The 17,615-nt window shown below is 41.8% G+C and overlaps 1 protein-coding gene across 2 annotated transcripts in view; it reads right to left on the reverse strand.

Moving 5' to 3' along the window:
- The window catches only part of ABLIM1 (actin binding LIM protein 1), a 201,490-nt gene extending 198,946 nt beyond the window's left edge, over positions 1–2,544 (reverse strand). The window contains exon 1 of one of the 2 annotated variants that reach the window (XM_063132700.1): positions 2,377–2,543. In XM_063132700.1, the coding sequence (XP_062988770.1) occupies positions 2,377–2,416 (40 nt within the window). In that variant the 5' untranslated portion in view covers positions 2,417–2,543. Of the gene's footprint in view, positions 1–2,376 lie in introns of both variants that reach the window. The other variant, XM_063132699.1, reaches the window with a different exon arrangement.
- Positions 2,545–17,615: the final 15,071 nt, after the last annotated feature.

The following is a 17,615-nucleotide window of genomic DNA, read 5'->3' on the forward strand; positions in this document are numbered from 1 at the left end:
AAAATGGAGGGATCATCCCTGCCTGCTCCCGGGATCCCCTGTGTGTCATTTGCATGCACAGGGATGATCCCTGGAAAAAAGGCAGGTGTAGAAATGGCCAATGTTAGTCCTTTGTAGAGTAAGCCAATTCTAACTTGTCCCATTTTTCAAAGGGTCTGCTCTAAGTAGGAATAACAGTGGATACTACGCCATGGGAATTTAGTTTAGGCAGTTTTTCCCAATAGGTTTTTAAGCCAACAGGCATATTGATACAGAATAATTTCCCTGAAAAGCTATAATCTTCCATATCACACTTCTTCCCACATTAGCCCTGCAGGGTGAAAACTAGTAGCATAGACATGTGTTTATTCATGAACCCCTTTCACTCAGAGAAATCTTATCTAGCTTGTGGGAACAATGAATGTTTTCTAGTAGATTTCCCTGAAATGATGGTGCATCCTCATAGCCATCTTTTCTACAAGGAACAGGCAACTAGAAGGCTGAGCTAAGATTCAACTTTGACATCTATCTTTCATGCCAACCCAACTGAGAAGCAAAAGAGAACTCTTAAATGTAAATGTGAACTATGGCTATCAAGCCTTTTGGGAACATTACAAAATTGTAACACACACACACACACACTGCTGCATTAACTCATACTTCCAGATTAGAATGGAACACAAGAGGAAAATAGGAGTAAGCCAAGCAAAGAGGAGGGGCTGTAAACAGCTTAGTGGTAGAGCACACTGTCCCAAGTTCAATCTTCAGGTAGGACTGTCTGAAACTCTGGAAGAGTCACTGCCAATCAGTGTCAACAATACTGGGCTAGATGGACCAATGGTCTGACTCAATATAAAGCACCTTGCAATGTTCCACACCATACCAAAGATTGCCTCTAGTTTAAGAATGCACCCACATGCAATCACACTATTTACATAACCCAACTGGCAAGGTACATTTTTTAACATAGTTACTCTACTCCTAGTTATTGAGGTGCTTTAGAAATAATAAATATTGATAATAAAATCATCGTCTTTTCCAAGGACACACATGTAACACAGATGTCAGAAATCACATCTGATGTGAGGGCAAACAGAACCTTCCATCCCAAGATGCAAGGCTCAGAAACAGGTACTGCACCGATGTCATGAAGAAATCGCAAACAGAGATGACATCACAAAAAAGTGTTTAAAACAATACTGCTTGGAATGCTGAGCCTGGTGTTTCTGAATAATATCACCCAGCAGGCAGCCTCTGGAGGAAGGGTCAATACAACACCAGCTTGGCTACTTCTATTTGAAGGGCTTCCTTTTCATTCAAAGGACATCATCTTGGTTCAGAGCTTGGCAAAGGTAACTAGACTTCACAAAGCAAATTCCTCTTTCCAAACTAGCTTTCCTTTGCCACTTGTAAAGGGAGTGAAGTAGCTACTTCTCTAACAAGCAGGCACATGCAAGCATTCTACACTGTAACTGAATGAATAAAGCTTCCAACATCTGAGCCAAAAAGGAAAAGTGATCAAGTCTGACACACCCGTTCCCAAACCTGCAACCTGCAACATATAAATCTGCACCACTTGTGCATAAAAGTTCCGTATGAAAAAATTATTATAGGCAAGAACAGTTTATCCCTAGGGAGAGCATTCATCCTGACATAGCCATTCCATCCATGACCTTTTCATGCTGATCCTTCTAATAGGAAAGTTCTACAATATCTTTAAAGAGCATTACTGGGAACCAAAGTTCCTAACATGGCATAGATTAATTACCAGAATAATGGGCTGAATAAAATATCAGTTTCTTGCATTATTATACAGGCTATAACTCATTGCTAGTTAACACCGAGGGTAAAGACTGTTTTACTTTCTAAAATGTTTGATTAGAGCACTAATGCAAATAACTGTATTTCACTCCATTTACAAAGATAGTCAGTAAACCTTGCTCACTCCATACATAAATGAGCAGTTATATCTTGACATTTTACATACTTCTTCAGCAACTGCAGTTTAGTTCAAACAAGTTAACCCCTTTCCCCTCTCAATCAACCCAAACCTATGGTAAAATGTGAATCAGATACATCAAATGGTGTTACTTAACAGTCACTACACATATAAAAAGTGCTTTCCTTCCTTCCTTCCTTCCCGATATTGAGTCCATAACGTAATGCAAACCAGACCTGCATTTCAAAAGAAGAACACTTTGTCCTTGTACAGCCAAACCAAACACTCAAATTTTTATTAGAACAACCCAAATATAAGACACACGCCTATTCCAGTGCAACAAAACCTCCCTAAATCTCTATTTCCTGCTTGGATAAGCTGAAAACAACATCCTGAATGTTGTTTAAACCATACAACATTGTGAGACATTTACATAGCAGGGCTGGCTGAGGACAGACCTTGGCTGCTTCCAGAACTCTGGTGTATTTGTAACTCCATTTGTTTTCTCCAGCTGCAGTGTCTCCACAGTTCAAAAACGGCTATGGTTTCTCCAAGGACTGAAAGAAACAACCAGTCCCCTGGAGTGGCTGCTCTCCCTCTGACTCTTTCCCTTTCACTTGGCAAGCTGTTCAGCACTGGAGAGGAGTGGCCATTTCAGGCAGGGTGTGCCGCTGTTCCCAAGTAATGTTAAAAGAATAGCAAGGATTTGCCCTTTTGCAAATCCACTTAGTCATTCTTCTTGCTGAGGCAGAGCACCTTTAGAATGAGTGAAAACAGGGCTGATGAGCGAGCTGGGGGCTCCTTCTGGGCAAGCCAAGTTGAAGGGGGCACAGAACTAAGCTCGGTGGCTCAGTGTTCATTGAATGGACTGTCTGTAGTGAGCTGGGGGAAAGAAAGCACTAAGTACTTCTAACCTCCCCCTCCCCAAAATGCAACAGGTTGTTTGGGAACCAACTATGAAAATGAACTTCCATCAATTAGCTTTAAAGACTCCTCTTCTTCTTCTTTTTCTTCTTCTTCTTCTTCTTGATTTCCAATCTGGTGTCATTTCTCCTAAATATAAATCAGTGGAACACAGCTTTACTTTGCTATTTTTTGTAATTCTGCAACACCACTGAAAGCCTTCCTTGCCCAGGGCACTATTTATTCTAGATGAACACTTTGCGGTTTGCATGAGTAGCCAAAGAAGGAGAGACACATTTCATTAGGAGAATCATAATTGACAAAACCTCCATTTGCCAGTCAGTGTCCACTTACTGATTCTGGATTACTAACTTTCATGGACAGGAAAGTACTGAGTTCTTTCAGTCACCTAACCACAAAACAACCTTATCCATGCAGAATCTGAATTCACAGAAACATCTGCCTATGATAACTCCAGCCACCACACAGTAAAGCTGGCCATCTCCAAACTTCCTTCATTTAGGGCACAATCCTGTAAAAAGTCCTACAACTCCCAGCATTCCCCAGCCAACCATTCCCTAGCAGTTGTGTGTGGTACTCTCCTGTTCTGGACTGAGCAGAAGCCCACAGGGCTCAATAAAAGGCAGGACAGAAATTGCAGCACCCAGGAAAGCTCTTTGTGAGCAACTTGCTCCCATGAGGCCACAAACAAAACTGAAGCCTTGAATGCTACAGTCCCAGATTCTAATCTTTCCTACAAAATGGAAACCTTAAAGGAATAGGCCTCTGGCCTGTAGCCTAGTGCTCCTCCATCTCTCCAAGAGCTCACACCTGGTGCACTGAAGGTGCTTGTGCACCAGCTCCATGGTATGAGGCACTCTTGTAGAAGGAGGTGCTGATCCAATGGTGGAGCTAGGCCCAAGGGTCTCAGACTCTGAGTTTCTGTTTGCTTGGGCTCAGGGGTCTCTGGTAACTCAGGCTCAGGGGTTGTCAGACCTGGAGTTTCCTCAAGCTGGCAAACGCTGGTTCTTTGGCCTCAGGGTCCATGACACTGCTGGACTCCAGGGTCATGACAGGTGCCAAGAATCACACACCTGTCATAGTTGGGTAGATCCCAAGGACCATGGGCACTGGAGGGCCCATAAGGGTTGACACTGCTCAATACTATACCTTTTTCTTTTCTTTTTGCCTTTAAAAAGCAGCTTGCTACAGTAGAGCACTCAGCCCAGCGCTGTGAAGGGAAGAACCATGCAGCCACCATCTTCATTTCCTCAGAATACATCTGAGATGGCAGCATCTGCAGCCTCGCCAAGTATTTCTCTTTACAGTGCTAATATTATTTTTAAAGAAAGCAGGATGACCACCCCTGCTAAGACTCACAATTGCCTGGTAAGCATATCGGGGGGGGGGGGGGGCTACCAGGGTGGCATGGGGGGCACTGGAGGGCAACTTCAAACATTACCCTGACCCCAGTCACACTCTTAACAATATAAGAGCAGAACAGGGCACACTGGAGAGTAAAGTAGAAAACTTAAAACAGCTGCCTGGTAAGATTCCTGCTTCCAGTGTGGTGCATAAATAGAAGGAATAGAGAGAATACACAATGAATAGCAAACTATCACTCTGCTCATCTGAAGTCAAACTTTCAACTCCCCAAAATCATGAGAGCCTAGAAATCAGGAGTTTGCCTTAAACAATGCAAAAATTGACAACTTCAGAGGAGAATGTGCTGCAACCAATTACAGGCACAAGGCCAACCAATCCTACAACTTTCATCTCAGCAGCCGGTTCAATCCTTCCCAAGGCTGCTTAGTGCTCTTTCCCCTTCTATCCCGTCCTGCTGTCAAGTAACAGGCAATACCTGTTCTACTACTTGCCTAAAGAAACTTCCTCTTTAACTCAAGCAGTTAGGCTGCTGTTCTTGGATTCTGAACTATCTTGAAGCCTTGTCTGTCTATTCAATTTTCCTCCTACCCCTTTTCGCCAAGAGCTCCGGGTAGCATACACGTGTTTTCCTCCTTATCCTCACAACAGTCTTGTGAAATAGTGTGGGCTGAGAGAGGGTGACTGGCTCAAGGTCACCCAGTGAGGTTCATGGTTAAGCACAAATTTGAGCTTGGGTTTCTCTAGTCTCAGCCCAGCCCTCTAACCCCTACACCACAATGGCTCCCTTATTGAGAAGATCTCTAATTCTCCATGTTTTCACATGCTGAAATCATGCCAATATCAGTTGAACTGCATATCATCAAGTGATGAACATATGCTAAATTTACCCTGAAAAACCCATAGCAAATATCTGCCCAACACTCTTCCCTCACAATTGCCACCCAGTTGTCATCTTAACACAGTAGTTAAGTGACTTTAACAGCCCTTCAAATAGAAGACAAGTGTTTGCTGACTCCACTGCATGTAGAACTTGCTACAGCCAAAGCAGGACATTCCCACAAGCAGCTGATTGGCCACTGTGTAAACAGAACACTGGACTAGCTAGGCTTTGGTATGATTCAGTAGTGTTCTTCTTACATTCATGTTGCATATTAGGGTCAGACCAATGCCACCAGTGACACTAGGTGGCTCTTCAATTCAGATTCATTAAGGTCAATGGTTGGAGAGGCTGGAAGCTGAAAATTGAAGTGAAAAAGTGAAAGGTACTGCTCTGTCAACAAGGACAGAAGGCTTTGTGGTTTCCAGAATTTATACCAGGTGTAGCCAATCTAAAGACTTGATGCAGCCTGCTAACTATAATATAGGGGATCAATATTGCACGCTCCTACAACTAGCAAACACAACCCATATCAGTTTACCAGGCTAGTTCCTAGCCTCACAGCCAAACTACATGAGGCAACACGAGTGTTAAAAGCAGCTGAGTCAAGTGATAAAGAAGGAGGCTGAAGAGGGGCTGAAAGAAACAATACTAGCACTGCCATTCATCTTATGGAAGATGACTACAAAGCAAGGAAGCAAGTTCATTTTTCTTGGTCAGTGCTGAAGTACCCCAAACCATCAAAGGAAAAATGGAAAATAAAGGAAGGGTGGCATGTAAGTATAAGTGGTGTGTCTGTGTAATCAGGGGAATGGTAAGCATATGGACCTCTATGAAACTACAGGGAAGAGCTACCAATGGTCAGAGCATTCCATTATTAAGAAGCTACACCATGTCATTTCACAGACAATACAAAGTCACCAAAACAGGTTATGGCATTATCACCGTTACATGTATCAGTGCCTCCACATTCTGCATTTGGCCAAAGACTTTTCTATCAAAACTCCATTCACTTTAACAATGAAACTTTGGGTGTACCCGTTTTGATATGTATTATGAAAGGCTCTGGGGGTGGGGGACACACAGATTACTGTAGTCACTACAGTCACAGAGTACTGCCTTGAATCCAATTGATTTTGGGTGTCCAACATACCCATTGGTTTGCATCAAGGAAAGCAAAGACATGTGAAGGGAGAACGGAATCTTGCGCCAACAGCCACCATCTCCTCTCTTACTGTTCCCATTTTACAGACAGTAAATTGAGGATAGGAATGGAAGCTTTTCTAGAGTCAGCAGCACCTATGGCTCTCATTCTAACTAGAAATCACCAGCCACTTAGATGCTAACTATGTTTACTCACCTGGTATTGTTGTTGTTGTTGTTTAATAATAAAGCAACACCCATGAAACTATTCAAAGTCTATTTCTCTTTGATTTTATTTTTTGAAAAAAATCACTGAGACAATTTAAGATAATCTCATTTATAACACTTCCATTCATTAAAGTCTCTCTTTGATGGACAAGAGGTCAGATATACTGCACAATTAGTGGTAATTGAAGCCAAGGCCCTTCTGAGTTACACAGCCCATATACCACTGGCTTTTTGTTCAAGGGTGGAGCAAACTGCCTGTCCCTACAGCTTTTTAAAAGAAGGACAACGAAGTGCGTCAATTCCATTGGGATTTTCTCTCTGAAGCCCTGGCTCTAGAAAAGTATGACAGTTCCAAAAAATTAAACGAATAAAGTAATCCATCAAGATTAGAAAGCCCTTTTGTTAATATGAATAAGGCGGCTGAGAATGGAGGATGCCTCATTATTTCTTTAAGCCTCCAATATTGACCACAAGGCTGCTTGTAATCTTCTTTGGAGCTTTTCCACAGTTGGGTGCAGCTGGAGAACCTGCCAATACCATCTCTAACTGGGCACCATGAAATGGATCAGAAACAGATAAAACATTTGAAAGCATGAGCCGTATGGCAGAGGATTTTCTGCTGGGCAGAAAACGTGAGAGGGGAACCTAATATTGCTAAAAATCCTCTCATTATTTAATGGATCTATATTTCATTTTAAGTCCTGGCAACTTCTTGATGAACCATTAAGTTCTTGCTTTTGCAAGAGTATTATTTCACATGTGCAAGCACAACTGTCAGACCTTGATTGTCTTCTTATGAGCTTCTCTACATGAGTGATTTATTGCATGGTCATGATTGGCCATTCACGGAAGTTTGCAGGTCCTTTACATGACGCTATCAACTTCCAGGATGTCTCACCCTCTAAAGCAGATGTCCAGGTAGTACAAGAGGCTACAGGGGCAGGAGAGAGGGACAAAGTTTAGAGGACGTTCACTAGCACAATGTTGGATTTAGCTCTATGAGCTTTAGCACATTTTGAAAAAGAGGGATGGGTCTTCTGTTGTCTTGATAAAAATAGCACAGCAGCCAGGGTTGTGCAAGATCGGAAAATATTATTCAGTCAGACACAGTGCATTACATATAGGAAAATCTGATATCCATTATTAGAAATTGTTCCATTGGCAGATATATTCTTCCTTGTTTTGTAAGTGGGGGATGCTAATGAAAGGGGACTATATGGCAATGGCCAGGAAATCCAGAACAATATAAAGGATATTAAGCATTCCGTAATAGGATGCTGGTAACTTTAATAGGAAGAAACCAAATGTGGATTACTGAGAATAAGACATGGGTACATAATAGCAAATCGTATGAAAATGAGATGTGCATATATCCTTCCTTAGCTTTTTTTTTTTTTTACATAAAGCACAACCAATGAAATATTGGCTCAATTCCCAAGTCAGGCAGAGCCTCAGTACTTTTGCGCAAGGAGGCTTCCTATCTGTGAAAATAAGACCAACACTGATTTACCTCCCAGGTTGTTGTGAAGATGAATGAGAAAAGGACTGCAAAATATCTGGCACAGCAAGAGTCTATATGAGTAACCATGAGCAAGTGCTTGTTGCCAAAAAAGAAAATTGCTTCAGCAATTATTCTGTAACAAATGCTGTTTTCTATTCAAAATTAGGCAACTTCTATGCATTTCCAAGCACAAACCACCCCACAACGGTGCATGAGAAGAGTCAACCTAAGATTGTTATGAAGGCATTACTGTGCTTTGAGCATCCACACTGTAAAATGTTTTTATTAGATCCATTTAGAAATATTCTCAAATGTAGTACAATTATTTTCGTGCTGCAAGGCCATCTTATTTATCCCTGCCTCTGGCTGGAGCCTGTTGTGTTGTTTTCATTAACATTTAATTACAGCTGAAATCATTAGACACATATACGGGTCATGAATCTGAACCAAGACAAATTCCTTTTTTTATTGCATCGATTAAATGAAACAAAGTGACACAGAACAAGCTAGCATGTGAGACAGCAAGGCAGACCGGAGCCCAGGTTCTCCAGGAGTCCATTCCCACCTATATCCCCAAATGAAGTGGTAGCAACGTAGAAAAATCATTGCATGTGAAGCAGCCCTTTAAAACAGTGTTTGGACACTTGCACTTCTGTCATTCATACTAACAAGCAACGTAACTCTTTATGAGCAGTGTTCTAGTGCAAGCAGGGCACACAGGGACACAATGCTGTGAGGACCTTTTTATTCTCCCAGCATTTTAACAGTCTATAAATAAATTTTAACTTGATGTTTTAAATTTGTAATTTTGCATTGCTGCTATTTTTATCTGGTTGAGCTTTTATATTGTATTTTATAATATGGTTTTATACTGTGGTTTTATACTTTGAATGTTTTTAATTTTTGTGAACCGTCCAGAGAGCTCCGGCTATTGGGCAGTATAGAAATGTAATAAATAAATAAATAAATAAATTTATTTATTTACTTTCTCCGCTGTGGCACCCCGGTTGTGGAATGAGCTCCCCAGAGAGGTCCGCCTGGCGCCTACACTGTACTCCTTTCGTCGCCAGCTGAAGACCTTTTTATTCACTCAGTATTTTAACACTTAATTTTAACTTAAATTTAAATTATACTGTTTTAACTCTGTATTTTAACCTTATATCAATTTTGCTGCGTGGTTTTATCCTGGTTGTGCTTTTTATATTGTATTTTGTATTTGTATTTTTAACTTGTTGGTTGTTTTATGATGGTTTTAATTTTTGTGAACCGCCCAGAGAGCTTCGGCTATTGGGCGGTATAAAAATGTAATAAATAAATAAATAAATAAATAAATGCTGGCACTTTTTTATTAGCAGAAATACTGATAGCATCTGCCACTCCTCTCCAAATTAATTCCCTATTCCCTCTGAGTTTAGCAGCAGCATTGCAGTAACTGGGTATAGTTGTGAGCCAGCCCTATTATACAAAGTCATTTGAGGAGGCCTTGAATAGGCAATTAAGACCCCAGAGCTTTATAAAAGACCTTCCCCCATAGAGAACTACTAGAACTGGTTTGTTGACAGGGATCAATGCAGCTGCCTGCATTTTTTGGCCTCTCCTTGGGACTGTAGCTATGCGGACTGTCATGATGAGCACCTACACTTCAAAATGTACCATTGCATCACTGTTTATGATATAGACCAGAGATATAAATTGCTGAATCATGTCCAGAACAGGCTTGTTGTACATTTTGGACTTGTTGTACGTTTGACACAACCCTAGGGTGACCATATTTGGGAAACCAAAAAAGAGGACACCTAGTGTGTGTGTGAGGAAGCAGTTTTCTGAGTCCTGCAGAAAGTACGTTATTCCCCCGCCACCTTAAAGAACCCGATTGGAGTGGAGGAGGGGAAAGGATTTCATTCTGCACCACCACCATCCACTTCAATTGGGGCCTTTTCTATAATGTCCACGAATGACCCACTTTCCCCTTTAAGACCTCAATTGGAGCTCGGGGTGGGGGAATGATGTGCCTCAAGAAAGCATGTCATTCCCTCCTGCCATGCTAATGGAAGCCTTAAAGGGGAAGGTGTGTCATTCCAGGACATTATTGAAAATTATAGAAAATCCCCCCTGACACCATGGAAAGAACAAAAAACAGGACAAATCTGGGGAAATCCTGACAGTTGGTCACCCTACACAACCCAAGCATCCATTGTCCGAGCTGGAATCTACAGAGATAGGTGTAAGTTTAGCTAGTTTAAGCCTGCTCAACTACCAGATCTCGTTTGTTTCTTCTACACTCTCAGCAGCCCTCTCTGTCATTGATTGAATAATCAGCTAACAAACCCACCAATCCCTGCATAATGTAGGTATTATTCTTATTCACTTTTTTATCTCACCCTTCTTCGAAGGAGCTCAGAACAGGGTCCATGGACCTCCTCTTGCTTGTGTTATCATCAAAAGGAACCCTGTGAGCCGTGGGAGCACAAGCTCTGGTGCCGCCGGAAGCATCAGAAAAGCCATTACCACCATCACCACCACCACAACCATCACCACCACCACACACACACCACCAGCCAGCACTTTTTCACCAGCACAACCCTCCCAACCTGAGTAAAGTTAGCGCAGGCTCAGAGGGAGTCACCCTTCTGAAAGGCCTGGTCCTGAGAGCCAAATTAAATGTTCTTGCCAAACTTATTTGTGCATAAGTGCATGCAGCTCCAATTTGGATCAGAAACATGGCAATTCATATGGAGGGATTTAAGCTTCCCCTCGGATTTTCATGCAGAAATTGCACACATACTCACACCCTGGGAGGGGGGAATAAAAAAGAATATCTCCAGAGCCAGATGCTTTTTTTTTCTTTTTTAACACCCACACCCCACACACATGGGAGGGAGTGGAATTTCTGCATGAAAACATTCCCGCACCCACATGACCATGGTGGGATCACCTGGCTGATGAAATGATTCAGCTAAGGAATTATTAAATATAAATTTAAAAAGTAACAAGAATGTCTGTTGGGCTATAGTTTCAGCAACCCTTTCACACACAGAAAAAGACCAAGTTTAACTGACCATAATGTTTTTGAGTCGGGGAACCGATAAAGATAAGAAATTAAGGAGTGACTCCTTGCTGAAAGAAATGTATGGATTAATTTGCAAATTTATTCTGAAATTTTAAAGCATTTTGTAGCAATAGGAGAAATGAACCTTAGTTCAAAGATAGCAATGGGGGGGAGGAATTACAGTTGAAGATTGGCAATCTATTTATTTAAGGCTGGAAAAATTCCTAAACTGGAAGACTCATTGGCAAAATTCTCTAATACACTGTTTACTAGAGTGTGCAGCTTGCAAAACTGTTTGTAGCAAACCTAATGACCGTGGGATGGAAAAATATCTAGAGTAGGCGTAGAACACAGGTGCTGTCATGCTTTCCAAACTTTTGATAGCATCTCCTTGATTGAACTGTGTATCTTGAGTAATCCACCTGACCTTTAGCCATGTTAGCTTCCAAAGCATTTTGGAGAGTATAATCTGAGTCTGTAACTGGAGTTTCCATCAGACTATGTTACTTGGCATACCTTTGATCTAGTAGTCTCCCAGCAACATGGAAAAATATGTCCCTCTAGTGCTGGCATGACACTATAGGCCTGAGACCATCCCACTTGTACAAGGATCAATATGGTTCATCCTAAGCACTTAATTGTCAGTCCAGCTTGTGTTGTTGGCATAGCTGGTAAACGAACAAATGTTGGGATGATGGAAAGGACACTATGTGATCACTTTCACTGATTATGTATAAATAGTCTTGCTATATAAGGATTAATTTGTCTGACAAATACCATAGGGTAGTGTTCCTACTGCAGACACCTGTTGTTTTACCTGTCCCTAAGTTGTCATTGGGATATAGAAATGATGTGCCAATTTGGCTGGTGAGTTCCACTGAAATCCTATAATCCCTTTATTCTATCAAACTAAGGGTCAAACTAGACTTTCTCTTGATAGACAGCAGGCAGCTATCTATCAAGTCAATTCATTACAGCCATAGTGGCAAGTGATCCTTAACTGGTAAAGCAGCCTGCAGGGAGGGGAGGCTTATTTCTTCCCTGCCCCATGTGATTAGAATCACACACACCACAGAGCAAGGAGCCTTACAGGGGAAAGGGGTCGAAATCCAACGTGCCGTTAGCAGAAGATGATGCTGTGCTAGTGGAGCCCTGCTGCCTTTTCTCGCTGTGCAAGTGGTTGCACAAGCACTAGCGAGCTAGTCTGCAAACCCAGTGCCTGCTTGTGGTTGTGCAACCAGAACTTTAGTTGGCTTTTCTCCTTGCACATAGTTTGGAACTGGGTTTTTACTGGCACAACATTGCTTGAGCTCGCACAGGGGCTGGGAACCTCTTTCGGACTGAGGGTCAAATGCAATTCTGGAGATGCTCTTGGGGTGGCACTCCAGTGATGGGTGGGGCTAGAGGCAAAAGGGGAGAGCCCAAAATACCAGCATATTTGAGCTTTAAGCTCTTACTGCCAATAACTAAGCCTTAGGAGAAGCACCTTATCCTTTTTAGAATGTGAGAGGGGAACTGTGAAAAGCTAGATTCTCCACCACTGTGCTAGCAGGGTGACCATATGAAAAGAAGGACAGGGCTCCTGTATCTTGAACAGTTGCATAGAAAAGGGATTTTCAGCAGGTGTCATTTGTATATATGGAGAACCTGGTGAAATTTCCTCTTCATCACAACAGTTAAAGCTGCAGGTGCCCTTTTTTAAATCTGGTCACTCTAGTACAGTGCTTTTTATACTGTATTTTGTATTTGTGCTTTTAACCTGTTGGTTGTTTTATTATGGTTTTAATTTTTGTGAACTGCCCAGAGAGCTTCGGCTATTGGGCGGTATAAAAATGTAATAAATAAATAAATTGTGATGAAGAGGAAATTTCATCAGGTTCCCCATATATAAAAATGACACCTGCTGAAATTCCCTTGTCTATACAACTATTAAAGATACAGGAGCCCTGTCTATGATACAGAAGCCCTGTCCTCCTTTTCATATGGTCACCCTAGCAGAATGGCACCATTGGAAACAACCTGACATCCAATTTCCCATTAAGTCTTCTAGCTGTGTGCATAGAGTGATTGTTTCATTTTGATTGTGCAGAAAACTTAAGCTTCTGCTCCCTGCATATCAGGGATTGCTTCCCTGCATGGCTGCAGTCAGTTAAGTTAAAAATTTAATACATAGATGCATGGTACATATCAAGAGAACATCTAGTTCTAAGAGTTTCAGGATAAGACATCAACTGCAATGAATGGGGCGTTTTTTCCTTGTAGGATATATCCATCGTCTCCATCCATATGAGTACTCAATACGTCCTTTTACAAGTCCAAGATAGGCCGTGACGGAACTACCGAAAGGCAACCGAGCTTTTCTGAGCCAAAAAGACCACTGAGGCATGCAATGCCCTGGCAATCCATATAACCATATAAAGCATTGGACTCATCTACTTATCTGATGAATGGCATAAAGGCATCTCAAGGTAAGTTGACTCCAGCTTATGAAAGCTAGCAATTACTTACTTGGAAGGGACCTTGCCATGCTACAGTACTGATCTAAAAGGCACGGAAATGTAAGATATGTGTGGTGTCACTTTGTAACCAAAATTTGCTCTTTCTATTCTTGTTTCTGAAATCTGTAACACTTTACAATTGCCAACAACATATAGTAGGCAGCACCATATGCAGGAGCCAAGGGCCAAGACAGTCATTACTTTGGAGTACTTTCTTTCATTTCTGCTCTAGAGTAGACACCAGCAGGGCAATTTGGATTGGGCCTATAGAAGAGGAGAGCGTTAAACTTAGGGTCATCATGTAATACTCCTGTCTCAAGTATGCCAACAAGCTGATCATTGCATTAAACCACTTTTGAAGCCCTGCACCTGCTCTAGACTAAATGAAAGAAAGGCACAAGTAGCAGCTATGTCTTTAAAGTCATGTCTGTTTTGGCTCTCTGATACAAACCTTGGTAGGTTTGGAATGAACTACTGGAACAGTTCCACAGAGAGCCAGTTTGGAATCAGAATAATGGAAATAAAAAAGAACAGAAGAAATAGAAAAGGAGATGGAGTTGCACTATATGTTAAAAATACCTATCCCTGCACAGAAATACAGGCGGCTCAGACTGGGAGCCCCAACAAGAGCATCTGGATTAAAATAAATGGGGCAAGGAATAAAAAGAACATGATAATCAGAGTCTACTACCAACTACCCAATCAAGGAGATGATGAGGATGAAACTTTTGAGAAACAAATTGCCAGTGTTTCAAGGAAGTGTGATATAGTAGTGATAGGGGACTTCAATTACCGTGATACTGCCAAAAGCGGCCCTTCCAAGAAATTCCTGACGTGTGTGGGTGATAACTTTCTCCTACAGAAAGTGGAGGAAGGAACTAGAGGATCGGCAATCCTTGACTTGATATTGACCAATAGGGATGACATAGTGGATAAAGTGGCAGTTATGGGAACTCTGGGGGAAAGCGACCACATCATACTTGAATTCTTGATTATGAAGGAGACAAAAGTTGAGTGTAGCCATACATGTACTCTGGATTTTAGGAAATCTGATTTTAATAAACTCAGAACTATGATAAGTAAGGTCCTGTGGCAAGTGAGCCTAATGAGAAAAGGAGTGCAGGATGGGTGGGAATATTTTAAAAAGTAAATTTTAAAGGCACAGTTACAAACAATTCCAACAAGGAGAAAAGATAGAAGACAACAGAGGAAACCAATGTGGCTCCACAAAAAGCTTAAAGATGACCTGAAAACAAAAAAAGATACATATAGGAAGTGGAAGGAAGGCCAGGCTACAAAAGAAGAGTACAGACAGGTGGCACAGAAGTGCCGAAATGGTGTCAGGAAGGCTAAAGCTGTGAATGAGCTGAGATTAGCGAGGGATGCTAAAAGCAATAAAAAGGCTTTCTTCAGATATGTGAGTAGTAAAAGACAGAGGAAAGAAATGGTGGTTCAACTGCTTAATGAGGATGGCAAATTGATAACAGATGACAAAGAAAAGGCTGAAGTGCTCAATTCCTACTTTGCCTCCCAATAGCGGGTCTATGATCACCACCCCCTGGAAAAAGTGAAACAGAAGTTGAGGGGGCAGGATTGCAGTTTGAGATTGATAAACAAATGGTCAAAGAACACCTAATTTCCTTGAATGAGTTCAAATCTCCAGGGCCTGATGAACTGCCAAGTTCTACATTTAGGAAATAGAAACCAAATGCACAGTTACAAGATGGGGGACACTTGGCTCAGCAATACTACAAACAAGAAGGATCTTGAAATTGTTGTAGATCGCAAGCTGAATATGAGCCAACAGTGTGATATGGCTGCAAAAAAGGCAAATGCTATTTTGGGCTGCATTAATAGAAGTATAGCTTCCAAATCACGTGAGGTACTGGTTCCTCTCTATTCAGCCCTGGTTAGGCGTCATCTAGAGTATTGCGTCCAGTTCTGGGCTCCACAGTTCAAGAAGGACGCAGACAAGCTGGAGCGTGTTCAGAGGAGGGCAACCAGGATGATCAGGGGTCTGGAAACAAAGCCCTATGAAGAGAGACTGAAAGAACTGGGCATGTTAAGCCTGGAGAAGAGAAGATTGAGAGGAGACATGATAGCACTCTTCAAATACTTAAAAGGTTGTCACATAGAGGAGGGCCAGGATCTCTTCTCGATCCTCCCAGAGTGCAGGACACGGAATAACGGGCTCAAGTTAAAGGAAGCCAGATTCCAGCTGGACATCAGGAAAAACTTCCTGACTGTTAGAGCAATGGAATCAGTTACCTAGGGAGGTTGTGGGCTCTCCCACACTAGAGGCCTTCAAGAGGCAGCTGGACCACCATCTGTCAGGGATGCTTTAGGGTGGATTCCTGCATTGAGCAGGGGGTTGGACTCGATGGCCTTATAGGCCCCTTCCAACTCTGCTATTCTATGATTCTATGAAATCCACCCGTTGAGTCATGAAATTCACCTAGAGAGGGACTGGAATGAGGGGCTAGGCAAAAAAGAAAAGAAAAAAAGACAGAGAAGTGAGCTGGAATCTAACAGGCCAAGAGAAAAAGATGTTATTTGGGGAGACAACAGAGGAACAGGCAGACAGAAGAAAATGCCCAAAGCAAGGTTGTGGAGGCCCACCAGCAAGGCAAAGAGGTAGGCCTCAATTGGGGAAAAATAGCTATGTATTATTTATTTCTAGTCCACCCTTCAGGGCAAGAGCCCTCCCAACGGGCTTATAAAATAAAATAGACTGATACAATTCCATAAAAGCAACTATCTAAACAACAACATAATCTAGGGAAAGCCAGAGTAAACAAGTTTTTAGGGCCTACAATTTGGGGATCTGATGGTCCCTCAATAACAATGAATTTCAGAGATGTTAGGCCACTGTGGCAAAGTACTCTTTCTTTTATAGCACCCCTCCTCAACCTGGATCCATCTAGGTGTTTTGGACTTCAACTCCCATCAGCTCCAGAACGCTGGAAGTCGTAGTCCGAAACATCTAGAAGTTGTCTCACTGATAACTGCATTCAGTGAGACTACATTAGTATTCATTGGCATGGAAATATGCTTACATCCCAAATGCCCAAAGAATTTTTACACAGGTCTTATTTATAGATAACTGTGCCTAAGACTGAAGTCTTAATGTATGTTAGACTTCAGGTTTTACTATCAAGCCCTGCTCTAGTGCCTTACAATCTTAAAAATGAAGAAGCCCATCAATGCACCTGAGAGTAATCCTATCCTGAGAAAAAGTAAGATGAGTCACAGCTTGGCAGCATTGCAGAAATGCCTTCGGAAAGTGAAAGTCATTAGTTTGCTTGCTGTTGCTAATAATAATACCAGCACTATTGTAATAGCTTTGAAAACATAATGACCCTCCTGCTTGCCAAATTGAATGAGAGGAAAAGACACATTTCTCTTTTTCCCAGAAACAAGGCTGTAGTTTGTAGGATATCACAAATGATTTCAACCTTGTCTGGAGACTGTTCCAAAATAATACAAGACATTGTAGTTACCAAGGCTGCTCTGGGTAACCCACACATTTTGGAATGCTCTCTCATCACACTCAAAACATATCTGGGCAGAATTTTTAACTGTGACAAAAGAGAATGAGCTGTCTGGATTTCACACCAGCTGCCACCATCAAAATGCATTATTTATACCCAGGCAGGTAGGGCATCCTGGGGACCCAAACAGATTTAGAAGAACTGACATAGGCCTAAGCGGCACCTTCCTCTTTTATTTCAGGGTTGCCTGCCAACTATACCATCTACTTCCACTCCATATTATATCAACAGTAACATGTTTTCAAGTGCCCAGAGATTCTTGGAGAGATAGACAAGAGGCTCTGAACATCCAAGGCAAAAACAAAAAACCCTACAAAAAGATTTATTTAGGAAAAGAAAATATAGGAATATAGATTTAGGTCAGAAGTGGTAAACTTTTTTTCTTTTCTTTTTTTTCTGCTAAGGGCCACGTTCCCTGGGGCCACATGCTGATAGTGGGCAATGTCAGAACCAAAGTTGGATGGGGCATTTTTCTCTCTCTTTCTGTCACCCCCTTCTCTCTCAGCATCTAGCATGCTGACAGGGGAGGGCCAGATGGCATTTGTTAGAGGTCTGAACTGA

This window comes from Elgaria multicarinata, chromosome 8 (assembly GCF_023053635.1).
Source record: "Elgaria multicarinata webbii isolate HBS135686 ecotype San Diego chromosome 8, rElgMul1.1.pri, whole genome shotgun sequence".
NCBI classification, from domain to species: domain Eukaryota; kingdom Metazoa; phylum Chordata; class Lepidosauria; order Squamata; family Anguidae; genus Elgaria; species Elgaria multicarinata.